Below are 22,949 nucleotides of genomic sequence, written 5' to 3'. Positions count from 1 at the left end.
AGATTATAGTTCATAGATGTTGATAATTATAATAAAACTTAAATCAAAATCAAATTAATACTAATGCAAAAAGAAAATCAATTTAACACTAAGAATGACAATCATATTGAATATTTGTTCTTTGGTTTTACATTGATTTAGACAATTAAAGTACATAATCTAATTTTAATTTCCTTTAATATTTTGTCATGTAACTAATACTTATTAAACTTATTTTAGCATGATTTAGTACTTTTAAATTATGATCATTTTCAATGTTTCATTATGACTTGTTAATTTGCAATATTTGTTTTACGCGATTTCATTATTGTATTTTTTTTTTGATATTTTAGTGTCATTAATCATATCATTGTTTGTGTTATATTATTAAGAAACACCTTAGATAGTTGTATTTTGGTAGATCTGAAGAAATATTTGAAGTATAAGTAAATTATATGTTTGTATGAATACTTTAGCGGAAAAACCCGAAAAAACCCGAGGTTGAAAAACTCGAGTTTTATTGATTTGATTTGGTTTATAAATTTAAAAATCCGACACAAATAATTTGGTTTGATATTTGAGAAACCCGAACCAACCCGGCCATGTACACCCTAAGTAAAACTATGAAAATATTTGAAAGTAATGGATCTTTTTGTAATTTAATTTGTAAGAAATTGGTGGTATCAAAGTAAATATTATCAGCCAAAATTACACCTCACGCGTTCTCTCTCATTTGCACTCCGACGGCTGTCTCGCACCGTTTCCACTCTACTGCGGTGAGTCCACCATCCTTCCTCCGTCGACGGCGTTGCCGCTGAGCTTGTCGTCTTCTACAAAGCTTTTATTTTCCAATCAATTTTTATTTTGCTGTCTTAATTTCACTGTGATTTTTCTTAGTCATTTGCTTATATTTGCTGTTATAAATGTATTCTAGTTTTCATTTGATTACGGAACTCTAATGGAATTATTTTGTGTAACGATAAAGTATTTGGCGATGATATTTTTGCGATTAGGGTTTTGTGAGTGTTTTAATCTGAAGTTATGCTCTCTCGCTTATAGAAATCTGTTAAGTATGTTTGTCAGTTCTTTGTTCTGGCTGTCTATGGTAATTGGAAAGCATACGGATTTCCACCATTTTTTTCCCGGATGTGAATTAGGAAGCAAAAAAGCTCTAATAGATGAATCATCAATGGTAGTCCGTGCATTGATCTTGTGACGATATTGCATTTCTGTTTCAAACATACAGTTTTGTGTTCACAATTGCATATAGTTTGTGCTTTGTTCGAAATATTGCATCGGATGATGGAAAGGACCCTTATCCACCATTCTGGCAAGTAGGGGCTTATCTTTGTGATTTGCGATGCTTGCTTGCGCCTATTGACTAATTCTATTCCGAGTGGAGGCACAAACAAAATGAGAGAGTAAATGTAGGAAGTGGGAATTTTCTAGTATCTTTAATTAATTTTCATTTTGAGTGGTTTTTTTGTTCTCTTATTTGGACTGAAAGAAAAAAGAAATTTCCCTAATATATGTTGCAACAATGTAGTTTCTGGCATTTATGTTTGTTGCACTGCCATGCAGTCTCCTATCAATTGGGCATGTTTAGCAAATTTATAACAAGCTCTATCAACTCTTAAAATACCTCGTATTCCTGATTTGATATCTTGGAAATTATTATTAATTCCTCTCCAATTGGAATGTGTTCGTTTGATTACTGTTTAGTCGATAAGGTTCTATCTTCTACTACTTTTGCAACAAGTTTCTGCTATATATATAGTTTTTTGGATCAGGTAAGTAGGATTGATTGGAGTTAGCTCTTGTACAAAATCACATATCTCCAACTAAAAGTTAAGGAGCTTAGAAGATCCAAAGATATATGAGAACTATCTACACTATTCAGTTAATAACCAAGCAAAAAGAGTAGGCAATCATCTATCTTTCAAAAATGTAGTAGGGAGTTGAGATCCCATCAGTGCAACACTATTTTGTCTGCTTACAAATGGTCCTAATTATGCAGGCATGAACCATTAGCTACAGCCCTCATAGCCTCTTTAAGGTTGCAGGACATTGCCCAAGCGACTCCAAACAAGAACATAATCCATACACACTTTATTACTGGATAGTGCAAAATAAGTGGTGTACATTTTCTGTTGTATATATAAAATATTTACTGCACAATGCAATACCAGTTCTTCTCAACTGTCTTGAGTGTGAGAAGCTCCCCTGATAGCTATCCAACTAAGGCATGCTATTTTTGTATGGATCTTGGTTTCAGCTTCAGGGCCATTTTTCAATCACATTTTACATATAGATATCCTCCCATAACATTCCTTTACTGTGAATTGTCCCGTCTCCTTCCCCCCAATACAATCTGCCATTTTCATACATCTGAATCTGAGTGCCAGCAATTTTCTCAGAAATTCCCGCATGCTATTTATCTCCAAATCCTTGCAATTCCTTCTGAAATGAACATTCCAGGAGTGGCATTCTCTCATCTGACAGAAGTAGCCTCTGTATTACTTGCAATTTTGAAATAGGACAGGGTAATCCTCCTTCAAGCTATTATTTCCAGCCCATTTATCCACCCGGAATAATGTTTGTTTTCTATTTCTTATTCTGATATGAATTGTTGTGTGCTACTGAATTCATATTGCCTACTAATGTATTTCTATGGTCCCATACCATGGGAAGAAGAACTGATACTAGTACACCAGTATCTTCTCCTCCATGCTTTGCTTCGATGATCTTTCTCCATAAAGCTTCCTCTTCATTCTTGTAGCTCCAATCCACTTCATCAGTAGGTTTTTGTTGTGTATTGCCAAATCCCGAATGCCAGAACTCCACACTCCTTCTGTAAGTGATTAAAATGAGGAATAAGAATGGAGTGATATTCTTCTCAGTTTAGCAAAACAATTATTCTTAATGAAGTTCTCTTATTTGTGATTCTATACCTTGTGTTTGTTACTAGACTGCTTGGTTTTCTCTTGCAAGTCACCTGCAATTTTGTTGATGACGTTCTCTATCTTCTGTTCTGAATTACAGACTCACGAATTGCTGACCTCTGAATTATCGAAGAACAGCCAAAATGTCTCGAAAAGGACTGATGGAGCAGGACCTGAGTAAGTTGGATGTAACACAGCTGCATCCACTTTCTCCTGAAGTGATTTCTCGTCAGGCTACGATCAACATTGGTAAACTGTCTGTTTAACCTTTAGCTGCTTTGTTCTTCTGTATTCTGTGTATTGGAGTAAAATATTCTGATTGTTGTCTCTCTTACTTCCTTTTTCTGGACAAGCACTTTTACACGTTTCTGGAGATGGTACTGAATTTAATTTCATTTGCCAGGTACCATTGGCCATGTGGCTCACGGAAAGTCAACAGTTGTAAAAGCTATATCTGGTGTACAGGTACATTGTTATTTTCCGACTTATAATGGCATTTAGTTGAAGTGTACAAGGTTTGTTCTTTTAGTTCATAAGATTCTTGTTGGATGTCAGTGCCTCTTTTAATCTACTTTTTCTTACCTGGTTACAAAGCATACATTGATCTTACTAAAATATCACCACAGTTTCGTATTGCACCTTTATTGTAGATAATCCATTATGAGTATAACTATACGTTGACCGCCAACTATTAGTGTTTCATTTCTACAATTGCGTTGTTGGTTAGTTTCTTTTTGAGGGTTTCTCATTTTCTTTTTGTTCTCTTATGGTGAACAAAAATAAACTCATTGCAGTATTTCCCTTAGATAGCATGGCGAAGTATACCATATGGGTTAAGTTGCTACATGAGATGGAGCCTATATTAGAAATTTCGCTAGCCTAACAACTTTGAGGTCTTTGATGATATTCATGTGTTTGTAATTAGGTAGCTCTCAATGATTGCTTTGGCATGGTGATTTATTTATAGAAGTAGCATCACCCCAAAGAGTTCCAAAAAAAAATATGCTGCCATTACAAGTCATGTAAGAGTTAATAAAGTCAACAATGGACAAACCATCATATACATCTAATGGAGTCATGTTGCACCAACACCTAAGTAAGAATATATAATTGTTCTTCATGATAGGTGCAAAATCTTCTTCCTTCTCAGAAACCTATAGTTCCTTCCCTTCCAAATGACCCACCAAATAGCAAGTGGGATGGTGTCCCAAAGGGAGCTAGTTATGTAAACCCTCTCTATGCTATCCTTGAAGGAGCTGAAGGGTGGAGCCAGAAATACACCACTTAAGGCATGTGATGTGGAATAAGAGGGTCTATAGCTAGGCATTGAACTTGCAGTGAAGGAATAAATGACTGTTACCTTCCTTCTTTTTTGCGAAGGCTACATTTGTTACACAATTGAAACCTTTCTCTAGAGCTTGTTTAGGGAAAGGCAAGCTTCATTTGAACTAACTAAGAGAATCATTTAACCTTGTGTGGTGCCATGTTCTTCCAAATGGATTTTCAGGGCTATTGTGGGTTGGTGATCAGGTTAGCGAGCAAAGAATAGAAGTTTGGATATTGTTTGGGTTGAGGTAGTAAGTTAAGCATTTGCAACAAATGGAGGAAAATGTCAAGTTTTCAATATTTAGCTATAGTAGCCAATTGATTAGAAGAGTAGATAAATAACTCTGGGAAAAGATTCTTTAGGGGTGGATGGCCAAGCAACGAGTCATGGAAGAGTTTAATTTTGCCCATTGCCAATTGCTAGTTGTGAATTTACCAAGAATACTTCCCATAAGTCTGTAATATGCTTTTAGATACTAAACCGGAGAGGAGGGAGAGTAGGTTTTGTAACTCGATGGTTCAACATGCCAAACTTAGAGACAGTAAAATTCTTCACAATTGAACCTCCAAATCCATTTGTTGCACTCATTCCTAAGAAGACAAAGAGCAAAGGAATTGAGAGATTTTACGCCTGTTAGTTTGATTGGTAGTATATACAAGGTGATTTCAAAGGTGTTGATGGAAAGACTAAAGAGAGTGATGGCTAAGATGATGGACTCACAATAATGGCTTTTACCAAAAGGAAACAAGTAATGGATGTTGTTTGATAACTAATGAAGCTGTGAACTCTAGTTTCAAGCAAAAGAAACCAGGAAATTTATGTAAATTAGATATTGAAAAGGCATATGGCCGTGTTATTGGAGTTTCCTTCCGAAAATATGGCAATGAATAGGGCTTCAGTAGAAATGGATTAGCTGGACAAAACATTGCATTTCTACTGTCAGGTTCTCCACTACCATAAATGGATCTCCCGAAGGATTTTTCCTTGCTCATAGAGGTTTTAGGCTGGAGGTCCTCTGTCTCCCTTTTTGTTCGTATTAGCTATGGAAGGGCTCAACTACATGGTTAAGACAAGAAAATTAAATGGATAGATCAAGGGTTTTAGGGTGGCCAAGAATGGCTGTAGCTGCTGGGAGGTTACGCATGCCCAATATGTTGATGACTCTTTAATCTGTTGTGATACAAAAGAAGAACAACTGAGGTTCCTAAGAGTTATTCTGGTCCTATTTGAAGGCATTTTAGATCATATGTGCACATCAATTAGAGGAAGAGCCATCTTATCTCTATCAATGAAGTAAATGACATGGGGCATTTGCAATGCTTATGGGAGGAACAATAGTGTCATGCCCCAAACTAGGGGAGGCGCAACAGACACCCGATACCTTATTTAACCGAGCAAGCCACTGAAACATAATGGAAAGGGAACATCGAGGGTCGACAAGGTCATCACAATCAACTGTTGAAACTGACTTTCCAACATATCTGCCAAACTTAACTGTCAAACTGACTTCACAATATTATAAGGGTGATAATTATATGATAAAGATACAAAATACAATCAGCTGACATCCCAATGCCCTTCATAGAGGGTCTTCCTAGCAACAAAATAGTAGAAAAAGAAATGACTCATTCGACAATTTGTAATGTTCAAGATTCGTGCAATATGAAAAAGAAGGATTTTGCCTTAACATACCTTAAATACAGGCTTGAATAACTTGATGTATTACTCGATTTTCTTTCAATTATCAGATAAAGAGTCAAAAGAATATATTTTTCCACTAAAAATTCTCCTCCCTGCATGCATATGCTTATATATATATATATGGAAAGAGAAATATATATATTGAAGAAATTTTTTATAAGTTATATATGTATAATGAAATATGTATAATGAAAATAATGGGGAGGACTTTTGAAGTGAATATGTATATATAGATTTCATATGCTGCAAAAGGTCACATGACCGACAGTAATTTAAGTTCCACATTTATTTGTATAATCATATTATAAAATGCCTAGTTAAAAATGATATATGCCACCACCTTCACATTTAATTTTGCTGTACTCTCCCTCCACTTCCACGTGGAAGTGGAGTGGCACATTAAGATCTTTCTTTTATCCCATTATTATGTATATGCTCGGGTATTGCGTAGGTTCGTGAAAAATATATATAAATTTATAAATATATCATAATTAGAAAATTATTTTGAACAAAGCCTACCACAAATAATATAATTTATTGACATAACAAGACTTACTATCTCCGTTAAAATGTTACTAATTTATAAAACTCTTATAAAAATAATACATACACAACTATATCGTAACTAAATAATTTTTATAATTATTTAGGACATTTTAGGAAGAAACTAAAAATATATTCTTATCAAATTTTAATTTAAAACTAGTATTTTCGAACACAAGTGATGTTACAATAAAATTCTCAAACTTAGGCTCGTAAGCCTTCTATGCGAGATAAAGGATAATCGTAAACACTTGAGGTGTTACAAATAGGTAATTTACCTACTGTTTATTTGGGCGCGCCATTGGGTGCAAAATCCTAGTCCGAGGCTATATGGAACAATGTTGGTGAAAAGTGTGAAACAAGTTGTCTAGATGAAAATATTAATATTTATCTATGGGAGGAAGACTTCCTCATCAACTCAGTCCTAGACTCTCTACCAAGTACCAACATATCTTATTTCCCATTCCAGTAGGGATCGTTCAAAGGATTGACAGACGCAGAAGATCCTCTTTATGGCAAGGAAACAAAGAGAAAAGAACTTTTCATTTGGTCAAACGAAAATCCCTGATAGGTGGTAAACCTCATGGTGGACTAGGAATTTGGAATCTGCAGTTGCAAAACAAGACACTCTTAAGATAAAATGGTAAATGATGTATTCTCAAGAAACTCAAATATTATGAGTGTGATTAAAGCAAAATATTGAGAGGAAGACAAGTAGATGTCAAAGGAAGTTAATGCAGCCTATGGGGTCAGTTTATGGAGATCCATGAGGACTCTCTGGTCTGATATGAAGAACCAAACATCAATTGAAGTATCCAATGGACACGATATACTATTTTGGAGATAATTGGCTAGGGGATGAGTTTTTTGAGGCTCTTTTCCCTGATATCTTCTGTCTAGTGCAACATCAGCAGAAGACAGTAGCAGAAGTGACTCCTCAAGATTGGCTATAGTATTTAGTAGAATGCTAAATGATTGGGAGGTGACTAGAGTGGCTGAATTTTACAAGCAGTTGGAATAATTTAAAGGACTACAAATGAAAGTAACAAATGGGGTGGCAAGGTCTAGCTCGAGTGGCAAAAGGTGGAGGATTTGTGGCTTAGGTCACAGGTTCAAGCCCCACACCATGCAAAGCGAAGCCTGGTATTTAAGTGGAGAAGGGTAGAGGGGCGGGCCCATTATCTACCGAGTTTAGAAGGCTATGATTGGTCCAAAGGGCGGGTCACAGGTGGATTTCTCGGTTATAAAATAAATAAAAAAAATGATGAATCTATCTAACCACCAAATTACTAATTGGCCATGAAAGCATATATGAAGAAATTTAAAATTCCCATAGAGTAGTCTGTTGGTTACTAAACAAAAGAGGCTGTTTTGACTCATGACAATCTCGTCAAGAGAGAATTTCACTTTGTTCAAGGTGATACTTATGTTGAGAAGAAGCAGAGATAGTTAGCTATCTATTCCTACATTCCAATATAACAAATCAGCTATGGAAGGTCTTTACCGATCTAAGAGGCATTCTTAGATATTTGAAGTTCTTTTATGTTGGGTTGAAGCAAGAGCTCAAACAAGGGACAAAGATAGATGGAGAACTGTCCCATACATGCATATGGTGGACAATCTGGAAAGAAAAGAATTTTAGATGTTTTGAGGGCAGTGGGCCAGTGGCAACTTGCTGCAGAAGATCAAGTTTTGAATTGTATTTGGTTTTTTTTGTTTTGTTTTTGGTGTAATCAATTCTACACAGAGGATACTGTTACAATTCTAGATGTTTTAGGTTCTACCTAGGTCTTGACCCTTGTTGTGGCTCTTCAAATCTCGAATCCCCAAACCTCCCTGTTTCTTGTATTCGTGTTTCGTTTGACTAATCTCCTTGTTACCTTGCCATAACTCATAAGTGGTCTCTGCATAGTTCGTCAATTCTTTTGATTACGGAACCCAGCATTAGAAACAGAGACATGGTGTATGTAGGCAATGAGTCCAGAACTCTGTTATGAGAATCAGTCTACTATGTAAAGAGAGATATTGCCGTCTTCGGAGAGTTTCCTTACACACCTCTCTAGTACACCATCCCTAATGGAAATGGAATGGACTAATCAATATTGCACCCAAAGTGTCAGCCAAAAGATAAAAGGCTGATGGGTGGTTGTCTGGTGACTGGGTTCTAGAGAGAATGGAGAGCCTCTCTCTCTCTCTCTTTTGAGTCTTAAAAACTCACACATGATCCCAACAAGTCTTTGTTTCTACTTACAGAGATGTTTCGAAAACAAGATCTGCTCTCTGCAGAAACTGAAGATGAACTGTCTAGTCCTCTTCTTTTTTTGGTGTAAACACGAATATCCTCAAGAAGAAGAGGATATTCCTAGTATTTTAGATTATTTATGAAGCTTAGTAGGGACACATCTCCCTCTGTAATTTTGTTGTAAGTATTACTGGAATACTTTTCTGAGTATTCCTTTTGTTCATAATACAAGTTACCTTCTTCAAAAAAAAAAGTCTTTGTTTCTACTTAATTTTTTTTGTGCAGGCTGCTTTCTTAATATTGGTATATTACTATGTCTATGCATGAATTGTAGGAAGCCTAGAGCTAACATTAGTACTTACAATAAGAATAATATTTCACAATAATTGAAAAGCTGAGAAGATGTTGCTTTGGGTGGCTTTACACTATTATCCTTGAAAGTAACCATTAATTATTCCCCTAAAATCTGCAGACTGTTCGTTTTAAGAATGAGCTAGAGCGTAACATTACCATCAAGCTTGGATATGCTAATGCGAAGATTTACAAATGTGAAGAAGAGCGCTGCCCTAGACCCATGTGCTATAAGTAAGCTCTTAAAATTTAGAGAAAAGTGTACTTTTGCTTCATCTGATTTATTGTAAGTTAAACAAATATCCTTTCAGGGCATATGGAAGTGGAAAAGAAGACAGTCCCATGTGTGATGTCCCTGGTTTTGAGAGCTGCAAGATGAAACTGCTGAGACACGTGTCCTTTGTTGATTGTCCTGTAAGTATTTCATATGCCAATCTACTGTGTAATGTTGTTTGCATTTTGGAGTTGATAAGGCGACTAACCTTTGTTGTATACAAGTGGGAATATACCATAGTATATCTTCTTAACTATAGCTAAAACATTTTGGACCCTTCGAGTTTTAGGTGCTTATCATATTGTTCCGTTGACTGAAAACTTCTGCATCTATTTGATGGGTTTGCTTTCCAATATCTGAGCCTGTGTGGTTGTCAGTTTATCCTCTCTTGTCTATTTTTAGATACTGTACTCTTTAGGTGTAAGGGTGGAAGCGAATGGCATTTATATCATTATGTAAAAGGTACTTTTTCATAGAAGAGGAATCTATTTTTATGTTTTAAATTACCATTGGCCTGCTTAAATTAAATGGAATTGTATTGTATCTCTTATCGTTTTTGGTGTAAAGAACAAATTGTAGATGATGAAGTAAATATAGTAGATTTCCTAGGAGAACTGTAAGTACTTGTTTCTTATTGTTTAGTTCTTTTGTAGTCATGTTTTTGGAGGTGGCCAGCATACCCTTAATGCTGAGGAATACAAAGTTAACAGTTTCAAAAACATAAATAAAATAAAATTACCATTGGCTGCCTTTTGTTTTCTTCAAACTTTTCCGTTTTAAATTACCATTGAATGCTTCCACGTAATTATGGTGAAGATGGCTGAGCATCTATTTTGCATGCTGTTTATATTGCATCTTTTTTGTCTGTAATTCTCTTTCTGTCTTTCTCACGGGTAGTTTGCAAGCATACATTTCTTTTCTTTTTTTTGGTAAGGAAGTTGTTGATTGGTATTATCCAGGCATAAAACTTTGCCCTACGTTTGGTATTTTGTTAGCTCTTTAGGTTTGTTGTATGATAAGATAGTCTATACGCCATTGATTTTTTTGGAACGAGAGTGTTTATTCAGTGACTTTTGCTGCAGGGTCATGATATTCTCATGGCTACCATGCTTAATGGAGCAGCCATTATGGATGGAGCATTACTTCTAATTGCTGCCAATGAGAGCTGTCCCCAACCTCAGACTTCTGAACATTTAGCCGCAGTCGAAATTATGAGACTCCAACATATAATAATTCTTCAAAATAAGGTTGATCTTGTTCAGGAAAATGTTGCCATCAATCAGCATGAAGCTATTCAGAAATTTATTCAGGTTAGTGGTATACAGCATCGGTTAGCCTTGCACTCTTTTTGTGCTTGATCCACGAAGCTATATAATGATACTGTACTTCAACACCATGTTCAGGGAACTGTAGCAGATGGTGCCCCAGTTGTACCAATCTCTGCTCAATTGAAGTATAACATTGATGTTGTTTGTGAATATATTGTGAAACGAATCCCAATTCCTGTGAGGGATTTCACTTCACCACCAAATATGATCGTTATTCGGTCATTTGACGTTAATAAACCTGGTTTTGAAGTTGATGAGATCAGAGGTGGCGTTGCTGGTGGCAGTATTTTAAAGGTATGTTGCTTATTTCCTTTAAACTAGCGAATACACTATGCTCACAACATCTCCGCGGTCATAGAGCTTTGTGATTGACCTGACAGATTCTTGTTTTTATCATTTACCGTAGTGGGGTGCTTATTCTTACCTGGACATTTAAGAAAATCTCATAGCAGCAGTTACATATTTGGTGTCAGCAATTCAATTCTTTGTGCAGGGTGTGTTGAAGGTAAATCAGTTGATCGAGGTTCGTCCAGGTATTGTTGTCAAGGATGAAAGTGGCAACATTAAATGTACCCCCATATATTCAAGAATTGTGTCACTGTTTGCCGAGCAAAATGAACTACAATTTGCCGTGCCTGGAGGCCTTATTGGAGTTGGATCAACCATGGATCCAACACTGACACGTGCTGATCGATTGGTGGGACAAGTTCTCGGGGAGGTTGGATCACTTCCTGAAGTTTTCGTCGAACTAGAGGTAAATGACTTCTTCAGAACAATCCAGAATAGGACAGTTAAAATGTGACTGGTAGATATCTCCTATTAACTGTTTTTTAGGTAATGAAAATGTTACACAAGTTTTGTACTCTGTTATCTGTTGTAAAGAATTGCCATTTCCTTTTCTTAATTTATTGTTTTTGAGTTAATTTATAGTTAAGTAGACCCTACCCAGACCCCACTTTGTGGGACTACATTGGGTATATTGTTGTTGTTATAGCTAAGTAGGCTCACTCGTTAGATCTATTTAATTTTCTAAGGCCATGTGCTTGCATATCCTTCATTGAATGTACCGTTACTCCTTTGTAATGCAGGTGAATTTCTTTTTGCTCCGTCGTCTTTTGGGTGTGAGGACAAAGGACACAGAAAGGCAGGGTAAAGTTTCAAAGTTGGCAAAGGGAGAAATCCTTATGTTAAATATAGGGTCTATGTCAACTGGGGCTCGCGTTGTAGCTGTTAAAAATGTATTTGCAAAACTGCAATTGACGTCCCCAGTGTGTACCAGCAAAGGCGAAAAAATTGCTCTAAGCCGGAGAATTGAGAAGCACTGGCGTCTTATTGGTTGGGGTCAAATCCAAGCTGGTATTACTCTTGATGTTCCACCGTGCCCCATCTAAGTGAATCGAAATAGTCAGTTACTGAAAGAACAGAGATTAAGTAGTGAAACAGCACAAGACAGTGTCAGATGTGGGAAGGCAGGCAGTTGCTGGGAACAATTTTTGTCAGGTGGAGGAGAAAACAAAACATTATTTGGAGTTTTCGGAACTTTATGATCTGCAATATTTTACTTTCCTTGCTTGTGACATTTTTCTTTCTACCTCTCATTTTCTTTGCCTTGTTGGAATGGTGTTGTACCTTGTGTAATTCACTAGTTGGGGTGGATGTTAAAATGAGTTCCATCAGAAATATTGAGCTTGCGGCAGAAAATTTGAACCACCTTGTATCGTCCATCTCTTTTCTTCTTATAGTCTATAACTAAGGTTGTTAGTCATATGAAGAAGTCTACTGGTTTACATTATAAATAATTTGCTTGAAAAACCCCAGTTTGGACTAACTCAACTAATAAGACTAATTGTTGAGTGGTGCTAAAATAATTATCAAACACTTGGTCATGTATCTGCTAAATTAATGTCGGCAAGCAAGCGGGGCTGAGTTTGAAGACCATCATTTTGCCTCATGGGAAAAATCTACTGAAACGGGCAGCTCCCTGGGGGAACGAAGCTGGTCCATCGAATCAGCCATAGCATCCAAGTGTTATGTGCCAAATATGTAATGTGAAGAATTATAACTGCTAGATTATTGTGCTAATTCATCTCCTTAACTTAAGTAATTACTGGTTGATTGAATGGTTTTACAGGCATCCCTGCAATATCAGCCGGATCTAAAGATGAAGTAATAAAAAGTAGTATGAGGAGAAGAGTAACGGCCTAAACAATGAAAATATCACGCTGACTCATCTTAGTTGTGTATATTTCAGCTGAAACAATTGGCAATAAGGAGTGTCCAGAAAAGTTGTCACTAGTTGTTTCACCATTATATCTTCTCAAAACTCTTCACTCTTCATTACAAGTGTATGTTACCATTAATGACTTCTTAAATTTCCATACAAGTAGCTAGCTAGGGATGACAAAATCAAACTCAACCAGCTCAATCTATTTAAGTTTGGGTGGGTTATGGACCCACTTATTTATTAGTTCAACCCATGTCATAAGAATCAAGTGGGGTTCATAAAAAATTGTGTATGCAACATTTAGCATGTAGCCTTGTCATTCTGGTGTTTGAACCTGCATTGTGCCCCTAAAAAAGGGATGTGAGGACATGTGATATAGTACTATAACATAGAATGAAACATAAGGAAATATATGAAGGGAAAATGACCACCCAAAGCATACTGAATGAAATGCGAGAAGAATCAAGAAAATCCGACTTTAGAATAAAATCAATGCTTAATCATTTACATAAGATATTAGTAGTTTTAGGCTCTTGTCTTAACAACTCACACCTTCTTGGTTAACAATAGTTCTTCCAAAATATTTATGTGATAAAAGTTAGCTCAAGGGTTCAAATCATGTTTATATTTCATCATCATGTACATCCTATCGTAAAATCATAACGTTCTTACTTTTCAAGAAAAATCGCAGTTCATAGTTTATCATGTTTTCTTGGTAAGAACAATGAAATTCATAGAATAGGAATATAATGAAAATCTAAGTTCATGACATTTGGAATGAAATACATAACATTTCATAGCTTAAGCACTAAAATTTCTAATGTGTCAAACCTTCGTCCTTAAGTAAGAGGTGTTACAACTACGACAATAGAAGAACTCATATGTCTCGATCAGGATCACAATTGGTGCAAATTTAAAAAAAATTCATCAAACACAAAAAGTCTCACTATATGCTTAATTGCTCATCGACGTTCAAAACTATTGTTCTTGATTTAACTAATACACAAAAAAACACATCTTTCAATTCAATTATCCTCTAATACACAAAAACAACACATTCCAAATCAAATATCTTCTAATACACAAATAAAAAACACCTTCCAAATTCAATTATCCTCTTTTAACGGAGAACCTTATTCCGAAATATTATTAATGAAAAAAGAAAGAAAAGTATAGTCAATATAACGTATATAAGTAATTGTACGTATTCATCTTCAACTTGTCATCTTTCTTTCATCCATAACCAAATTATGGAAAGAGTATAATAGTATAGTACTATTTACTATAAGCCAGAATCGAGCTTATCATCGCCAAATATGCGTCGTCGGAAGTCATCAACCATGCGAGGTAATCCTTGGCGAAGGGAGACTGTTGGTTCCCATCCTAAAAGTTGCTTTGCTTTTGAAATGTCTGGCTTCCTTTTGTGGGGATCATCTTCTGTGTTTGGCTTAAATTCTATCTTTGCATTTGGATCTATTGTTTCTTGTACTACCTGCAAATAAATTATATTAGTTCATCACACACTCTCAAACTTGTAAGGCTAATACTTGAGAGTACTTATTGGGGAAATTTAATTGAGCAGTTAAATTAAGGGTGTTATAATATCTCTAGTTGTTTAAGATTTGAGATGAGATAGCGACACACTTCAATATAGTATAGACTCGATGTTAGACACACATGTTATATATTGCTCACGCTTAAGTTGACAGGTATGGACATGCACAAGTGTTGAGTCTCACATTAGTAGTAGTGGGATGGGGGACTTGGTCTGGTCTTGACAAGTCTCACCTTTTTGCGCTTATATTTGGGGTTGATGTTAGACCTAATATGTTCATTTTTTATTATGATACGATAAAGATCTCGAGTTGAGTCTCACCATAAAATATAAATGAAAAGAATATACACATGCTTAGCAATGAAAAAAGAACGGAAAAGGCTCAAATATACCCCTGTACTATAAGAAATAGTTTATATATATCCTTCGTTATATTTTGGGCCAAATATACCCCTCCCGTTATACTTTGGGCCAAATATACCCTTTATCCGTTAAATATGTGGGTCCCAACCTTAGAATAAACATGTGAAAGGTTGGGATTAATTTAAAATTCAGATCATTTTTATCCAGTTAATACCCAAAATACGTAATTACTTGAAGGGTTGAGATTAATTAGATGGACCCAAATAATTTCTGTCCCCTGCCAACAACAAAATAACCCATAGCCCAACCCAATAAAGCTTCAAATCTCAACAATGGAGTAATGTAAAAGTTGTTTTCTTCAAATCGATTTCTATCACTTCAATAATAATTGTATTCACTTAACTTGATGATTCTCAACATCCAAACACACATAATACTTCAAAAATCTCAGTAACTTAATCGATGAGTCAGCAACAAAAATTTATTGAAGAACTTTGATTTTTCAATCTCTATTTTTGAATTCAAAGAACCCAAAAATTGAATTCAACTTAATCATAGTAGACGAGAAAATCTCAGCTCAAAGAAACAATAACCTAAATAATTTTCCAGTACTCGATTGATTTACAACAACTTTCAATCACAAACTTTAAAAGTTTATCGGCCACAAATTCAAAAGACAAATCCAACAACTTTGTTTTCAACTTCTCCACCTATTGTGCATTCTAATTTTAGCACATCAATCCAAATCAATGAAGTTTTCAAGCACCGCCTTAATTGAACTTTCAAAAATTTCAGAATTGAACTCGAATAATAAACTCAACAAGAACAGTAGAACACACAGAGATTTTTTTAAATGTTTTGTATCTCAGAAAAAAATAAATAGGAACAATAGTTATAAAAATGAGCTTTCATGTACCAGTTGAAGCTAATCAGTTGACAAAAATTTTTTTACAAACATTTCGTTTTGGTTTTGTTTGACTTATAGAGGATTTGGCAAAGAAAGTATTTTAGTGAGTTATTTTGGGTATTAACCGGATAAAAATGATCTGGGTTTTTTAAATTAATTCCAACATTTCTCATGTTTATTCTAAGGTTGGGACCCACATATTTAATGGATAAAGGATATATTTGGCCCAAAGTATAACGGAAGGGATATATTTGGCCCAAAAATATAACGAAGAGTATATTTAAACTATTTCCTATAATACAGGGGTATATTTGACCCTTTTCCAATAAAAGAATCACACCCACATATAAAAATGTATTAAGAATATAATTATATAATTTAAGTATGTTGTCTCTAACAACCTAAGCACATACACAAACATAATTGCATCTATAGTTACTTTCCTAAACTATTTTCATGTATACTTTAGAAGGGGTCAATTGTTTAATGTTTACACACTTATTAATGATGAAGCACATATCCAAAAGAACATTGAGATGCAAAGATTTAATTAGTACTAATACCTTAGCTAGTTCAAGCATGGTAAATTCACCAGGGTTGCCAAGATTGAAAGGACCTACATGATTTCCTTCCATCAACCTCATCAATCCTTCTACCTGTGTTTATTATAATATCAAAACATTAGAGGCCTCAAAAAATTAAGAAAGAACACAAATTTGTCAAGGAAATATGTGGAATTTACCAAATCAGAAACATATTGGAAGCTTCGAGTTTGCTTCCCATCTCCATAAACAGTTAATGGTTGCTTTCTCAATGCCTGCAAATATATATTTCTAATTTATATAGCACACTAAATTAACAAATCCACATGACATGCATATTAGTCGTGTTCATCGACCTCCTTTGTGATTTATTAACGGAAATTTTCTTTTAGATGGACAGAAAAATTTGTTCATTTGTCTGGAAAAATTATCCGTTTTCAATTTATATATGGAATGATGAAGTAACACATACCTGTGCGACGAAATTGCTCACAACGCGACCATCATCTATGCACATACGCGGTCCATATGTGTTAAAAATCCTAGCAATCCTAACCTGGAAATAATAAGCTCTTCATATTTGAATTAAACCTTGAAGTTTTGATTTTGTTATATATGCAAGGAAGGTATTTGACATTAATTTTGAAAACAAAAATGTACAACTTTGCTTTTAAAAATGAGAGAAGTATAAAAAATACCCTTAAACTTGATGCAAATTATTAGTTTCATCTCAAACTATTGACAGCCTTAAAAACACTCATTTACTTGACTAACTAAGTCAGATACACCTCTGATACACTCCCGATATGCAACACGACATAGCAAGTGGTCTCAAACTCTTGTAGGAGCATGGAGTTTTTAATAAAAACCGAGAGAAGTGTTGAAAACACCCTAAACCTGACGAGAATTTAGGGGTGTATTTCACTAATGTCGCAAGATCGGGGGTGTATTTAGCTTTAATTAGTCAAGTAAAGGAGTGTTTTTAAGGCTGTTAATAATAATTCGAGGATGAAACTAATAATTTGTGTCAAGTTTAGGGGTGTTTTTGATATTTCTCACTTTAAAAAATAGTGTTGAATTAGTAGTAAACCTCAACGTTAAGTCCTCTATGATAATCCATGGCCAAAGTCTCAGCTGTTCTCTTTCCTTCATCATAACAACTCCGGACACCTGCTAAATCATCAAACCAAGTCTAGTACCGTTAGATAAGTCATAGGATTGGCAAACGAGCGGATCAGATCGAATATGGACGGATCGAAAAGAATAAAATATTTGACTCGTCCATCTTGAATACGGATTAAAAATGGGTTAACCAACGTGCTATCCATGGTTACAGGAATAGTCAAGTGAGAATACAAGTTAAAAGTCAAAATAAGCTTAGACTCCAAGAAAACAAGAACTCATGAACAATAACAAGCTGAGAAATGAATATAGTTAATATGGATATCTACTTTATTCATCTAGATATCGTTTTTTACGAGATAATAGTCATATTTGATCCATTTTTAAATTATCAGTTATGATCAAACTTGCATTTTATGGGTTGGATTGGATGGTTACTTGCTTTTTCTAACCATTTTGTCAGCCCAATTGATTAAGATAACAAGCTGAGAAGAGAATGATTGAGAATCTTATAGCTCAGTTGATTGACTATCTGAACTTTCATCTTGTTGATGAGTTAAATTTTTACCTCGTAATCCTGTCTCCCATCTCCCATTTTCCCTACCCAAAAAGTTTTTTTTAAAAATAAATTACTTAGTTACATGGTCCATTGACATGTGAACAAACTATAATGAGAATATCGATTACAAGAATAAGAAAATATGGATGAAGGAATTGACTAACCAATGGGATTAACATTGCCCCAATAAGTTTCAACTTGAGGATGCTGCAAAGGATCACCATACACTTCACTTGTGCTAGTTATCAGAAATCTAGCTCCTACTCTTTTTGCCAGCCCCAACATGTTCAATGTTCCCATCACATTTGTTTTGTGATCTCTATCTACTTAAATCAAGGAATCTTAACCAAAAAATAAACAATCTCCAAAATGTTCATTATTGTTTTAACAGAAAAGGGTCAAAATTATCCTCGAACTATAAAAAAACACTCCACATGGTAGTCATGGATGGATGAATTTTGAACTCTATCACTAATTTTTATTTTTAAAAGGGCAATTAATAGTCATTCCAAGTTAATTTAAAAGATCACATGGAAACAAGTTAATTATTAGTAGTAAAAAAGGATATAATGGTCTTGACGGGATTATACTTGTAATGAACAGGAGAAGCAGGGCACGCCAAATGATAAATGTGATCAACTTCAAGCAAGATAGGCTCCACCACATCATGTCTAACCAACTCGAACTTAGGGTTATTGAGATGGTGCAACAGGTTCTCTTTCTGACCAGTAAAAAAATTATCAACGACAATCACACTATCCCCTCTCTCTATCAACCTATCCACCAAATGGCTCCCCACAAACCCTGCTCCACCTGTTACCAATACTCTCAAATTCTTCCTCTTCAATCCCAACGGCACCTTTCCACCTGCAAAACACTTAATAAATCTAACGTCCATTTTCTTAACACTATTCAGACTCAATATATATTTGATGAAAAATAAATATAATACGTTATTTACATGCCTGCATTAACATTGCGGTTAGATTGATCATGATCAACCAACTCATACGTTATTCTTCGAGGAATAGGAGTTGATGATACATGATCAAGGGAAACAGAAGCACTGATGATAGTACGCGGGGAGAGATTAATGATACTGAGTGCGGAAACTGAAACAATGATTCCGATGAATAAACAGATGAGTCGCTGCTCTCCAAGCACGTAATTAACGATGGAAGAAGATAACGCCTTCTTGCTTATCATCATGTGTTTTTTTACACTAGTTTTCTCAAGATGTTCAGCTCCCATGCTGGACAATTTTTAAATTTTTTGTTTTTTAGTTTTGGATTATGGATCGATGGGTGTAATAAGAGATCCGAAATGTGGGTTGTAAAAAGGAATGAGTCATGGAATACCTTTGAATTGTTCTAAAGTTGTTACTTTGTGTCAGAAAGACTCAACTAATTAATTAATGGCTTTTAATTAATCTTCCTTTCTACCTATTTAAGCTAACCTTAGCTTTCTTTACTTAATAGTCTATGTAGATTAAAAGATTCTTTTTAAAATGTTTAGATCCCTAATGTATTATGACCAAGTCTAACAATGTATTTCTGGTTTTTGTTATAAAGTGTTTTTTCTACTCTATTTTGTACTTCTTCATGTTTGAAATTAATTGTGGAGCTTTGCTGTTATTGAGTGCAATAGTATGTTATGTGAGATTTGGAGCGTGACTATTTTGTGGAGAGATGATGAAGAAATTGACTGTAATTCTTGTTTTGATGCTAACTTTGAGTTTATTGAATTTTGTTAGCATCCTTAGCATGATATAGATATCTATATTATCCATCGAGTAACATTTTTAATCCATTTAAAATATGGATTAATCAATTATTTTATCCATTTTTGTTTAACTTGTTTTCACTAGCTTATATTCAATTTAACCTGTTTGGTTGGCACCCCCATTCCTATATACAACATAGGTACCCAAAACTTTAATTTGCGCATACTTTTTTTGTACTGCTAAGAAGGGCACTTTCGATGAATCATTATCTGTAAATAAACCACACAAAAATCAAAATGAATTGGGAATGATGTCTGATCTTAGCCAAGAAAGCTACAATTATAGCCACAAAGTTCATTAGCCCTTCAGAAAAGGGACTCGTGCTGGCGTAGCAGCATGCCCACATTAATCACATATCCTAAGGAGGAAACCCAGTACTAAAAATTTGATATAGTAAAACTTTTCCATACAAAGCTGTGCCTAATCAGTTTGGTTTTTATTCATTGAATTAGTGATTCATTCCTTGTGAGAATGGGCTTGCGGTTGGAGGAACTTGGCAACACGTTCTGCTTTAGCTCCTGAGCTATGGTCATAGTACTCGACAACTGCAGCCCCAGCTAATGCAGCAAGTGTGAGCGCCTGTGCGTGCAGCCTGATTACCAACAAAAACAACAGTTACTCCTGACGAAAGCTCAAAAAATAATAATAAGGCAGTTCTAGTTAAGACGGAGCATGTAACTGTCCCTTCTTCAAGACCACAGGCATCACATTGTAGAGTGCACCAGACTCTACTCTTATAACAGGATGACAAGGCAAGATGTACAAATTGCAAGAATCTTAAAAACAGAGCATTCAAGACCTGTCAAAGTAGGATCTTTTCTCAATACTAGGAACACATGCACCTCCTAATATCCTACTAGGTTTCTCGTATTCAACATTATAACCATAAATCTCATTTAACGAGTATCAATACATTCATCTTACCCACCACAAAACTAGACAATCACAATTCACAACAAGCTAAAAGTAGAACAGCAAGGGCATTCGAACATAACACAAGGAGATCATCCATATCAACATAATACAATGAAATATGGAACAGTCAGGGGATTCAAACTTAACACAAGGTCATCCATATCAACATAATACAATAAACAGGCACGGCACGTACATGAAGTATACAGGTAAGTATTTTCATGGAACCTTGTAATAAGAGCTTGTCCAATTAGAAGAATGTCTAAGCATGGACAAAAACCCGAGAACTATATTAGCAACTACCCCTTCTCCCCGTGGTGATCTTGTCAAAGTGAATGGGACATATTGGTGTCAGCTTCAAAAATGTGAAGAGTAGCAACCAAAAAAATGAATTTTCTGAAACAGAAATGTTTCCCCAATCGAAAACCAAGAAAAGACAGTTTTTTTGTAAAAATTGAATTTTTTTTTTCTTTCTTGCTGTTTGATGAAAAGCAGTTCTGAAACACAACACCAGTGCTACCCCTCGGCTAGTTTTGCAGATTAAGACACATTGATTTTCACGAGATTGTGAAAAAGGTTAAGACAACCTCCTATGAGAATCTATGAAAGTGTCTCCCAATAAGGTTGGTTTCATAAATTCTGGGCATCTTTAACCAAATGAACCAGCGCCTTTGAAATCCAAATACTCAGCATGTTTTTGTACAACATTTGTGTTGAAATAAAGACAGTAAATACCCTTTCTGAACCGAATTCGGAGGATGATGAAAGGAAAAGGGGATCAAATGTCCTGTCAAGTCCCCCACCCCCAAACTCACTTCTCCTTTTCCAATAAACAAACCCTGAACTCTAAAGTTGAAAAACTGCTTATGAATATGAAGATCTGAAAAACTTCCAAGCCTATGTGTGTGTGAGCATTCTAGAAGTATCCATACCCGAATTCCAGCTCCCGTATCCAGTAGCCCTAAATCTTAAAATTTAGATTTTGCAAAATTTGAAACCAAGTCCGAGCAACTTTGGTTTAACCCACAATCCAAACTCAAACATAGAGTAAAAGATACAGCAAGCAAATTCAACAATTAACATCACTAGGTCCTGCTAAGGAACCCTAGCTCAAAATTGAATCGATTACAAGTAGAATCAATCTATGAATCGGGTAACACATAAACTTATGTTTATAGTCGTCAAGCCCTTCTGCAAGCAAACAGAAATTGGGGATTAAGAAGAACAGAATTACCTGGCATGAATGATCTTAACGCTAGTTTTCATATGAGGTTGAGACCAATTGTAAGCAATTGAACCCGCAATTCCACTAAGCCACAAACACCCTTCAACCAAAAACAAAAACCCAACATCAAAAATCAAAGAAAGAGAATATCTGTTGATTCACATAGATAAACCATATCAACAATCAAGATTCAAAACCACAAATGATTTACCAACTGTTCGAAGTTTGTGTTCGACAACCCATTTCCTGACAGATTCCATAGTGTTATTCTCTGCCATTTTGAAAGGTTTTTTGTGTTTATGGGCAGAGAAAAATCTATGGAGGTTTTTATATATGATGATGGTTTTCTCTGTTTTATATATTTGCAGTTGCCAAAAGAGAGTAGAATAGAAGCACGTTACGTTTGTGGAGGTCTTGGACAACACGCGTTTTAGTCAATATACCGCCTTCAATATGCCCCGGCCGCCAACCGGATTCCCCAAATACTTTCCAATGGGCCTTCTTACTTGCTACGGTAAATATCGAAGTATTATATTGAAATTGAAATTATTAACATTATGATTTTAATATGATAGAGTATTTGGTAGATATTAATATGCATTTAAATATCAAATACCATGTATTATGAATATCGAAATGTATAGTTATGCATATAATTTATGTATATTACTAGTAAATGGACACGCATTTCGCGCGGTTAGAACATTCTTCTTTAAAATTTATTAGAATAGAACTTTTCTTGTATTTTGATTTTAAGAGTGTAGAGGTTGTTCAATTGTAGTTTATCATTTGTTTTATTAATCGAAAAGGTAAAATTATAAATCATAACACTATTTTCCCCTAGTTTACATAATTTCATTTTATAGATTCATTAATTTGTTTTTGAAATATTACAATGGTTAGTTTATTTTTGTCATCTATATGCATTACATAGTGTCTTTAATTAGAGAGTCAAATAAATATTTTTCTCAATTTTCTTCTTTGCAAATTTCGTTAGTATAACACTATCAATTACTTTCAAAATATTAAATATCTTATATATATATATATATATATATATATATAAA

General features: G+C 34.9%; 3 protein-coding genes across 3 annotated transcripts; 1 reads left to right on the top strand and 2 right to left on the bottom strand.

The window, feature by feature from the left end:
• The first annotated feature begins 645 nt into the window (after positions 1-645).
• LOC102585342 (eukaryotic translation initiation factor 2 subunit gamma-like) lies at positions 646-12,409 on the top strand. Its single transcript, XM_006342749.2, has 9 exons — positions 646-755; positions 3,022-3,170; positions 3,325-3,386; positions 9,207-9,319; positions 9,397-9,499; positions 10,442-10,669; positions 10,763-10,981; positions 11,181-11,441; positions 11,776-12,409. The coding sequence occupies exons 2-9, from the start codon at positions 3,065-3,067 to the stop codon at positions 12,076-12,078; spliced, it is 1,395 nt and encodes a 464-aa protein (XP_006342811.1). The 5' UTR covers positions 646-755; positions 3,022-3,064; the 3' UTR covers positions 12,079-12,409.
• A 1,663-nt stretch (positions 12,410-14,072) lies between these two features.
• On the bottom strand, positions 14,073-19,210 carry LOC102598343 (UDP-glucuronic acid decarboxylase 4-like). The gene is made up of 8 exons (XM_006342778.2): positions 18,925-19,210; positions 18,686-18,826; positions 18,124-18,282; positions 17,369-17,448; positions 16,751-16,834; positions 16,479-16,553; positions 16,300-16,392; positions 14,073-14,403 (listed from the first exon to the last, which is right to left on the bottom strand). Exons 1-8 carry the CDS (start codon positions 19,208-19,210, stop codon positions 14,194-14,196), a joined length of 1,128 nt encoding a protein of 375 aa, XP_006342840.1. The 3' UTR covers positions 14,073-14,193.
• Positions 19,211-19,958: 748 nt separating this feature from the next.
• Positions 19,959-22,277, bottom strand: LOC102585010 (uncharacterized). Its single transcript, XM_006342748.2, has 3 exons — positions 22,094-22,277; positions 21,892-21,982; positions 19,959-20,334 (listed from the first exon to the last, which is right to left on the bottom strand). The coding sequence occupies exons 1-3, from the start codon at positions 22,158-22,160 to the stop codon at positions 20,199-20,201; spliced, it is 294 nt and encodes a 97-aa protein (XP_006342810.1). The 5' UTR covers positions 22,161-22,277; the 3' UTR covers positions 19,959-20,198.
• Positions 22,278-22,949: the final 672 nt, after the last annotated feature.

The sequence above is a fragment of the Solanum tuberosum genome, unplaced genomic scaffold, assembly GCF_000226075.1.
Source record: "Solanum tuberosum cultivar DM 1-3 516 R44 unplaced genomic scaffold, SolTub_3.0 scf00035, whole genome shotgun sequence".
NCBI classification, from domain to species: Eukaryota; Viridiplantae; Streptophyta; class Magnoliopsida; order Solanales; family Solanaceae; genus Solanum; species Solanum tuberosum.
The sequence above is the reverse complement of the archived record's forward strand: the minus strand, read 5'-3'. Positions and strand labels throughout refer to the sequence as shown.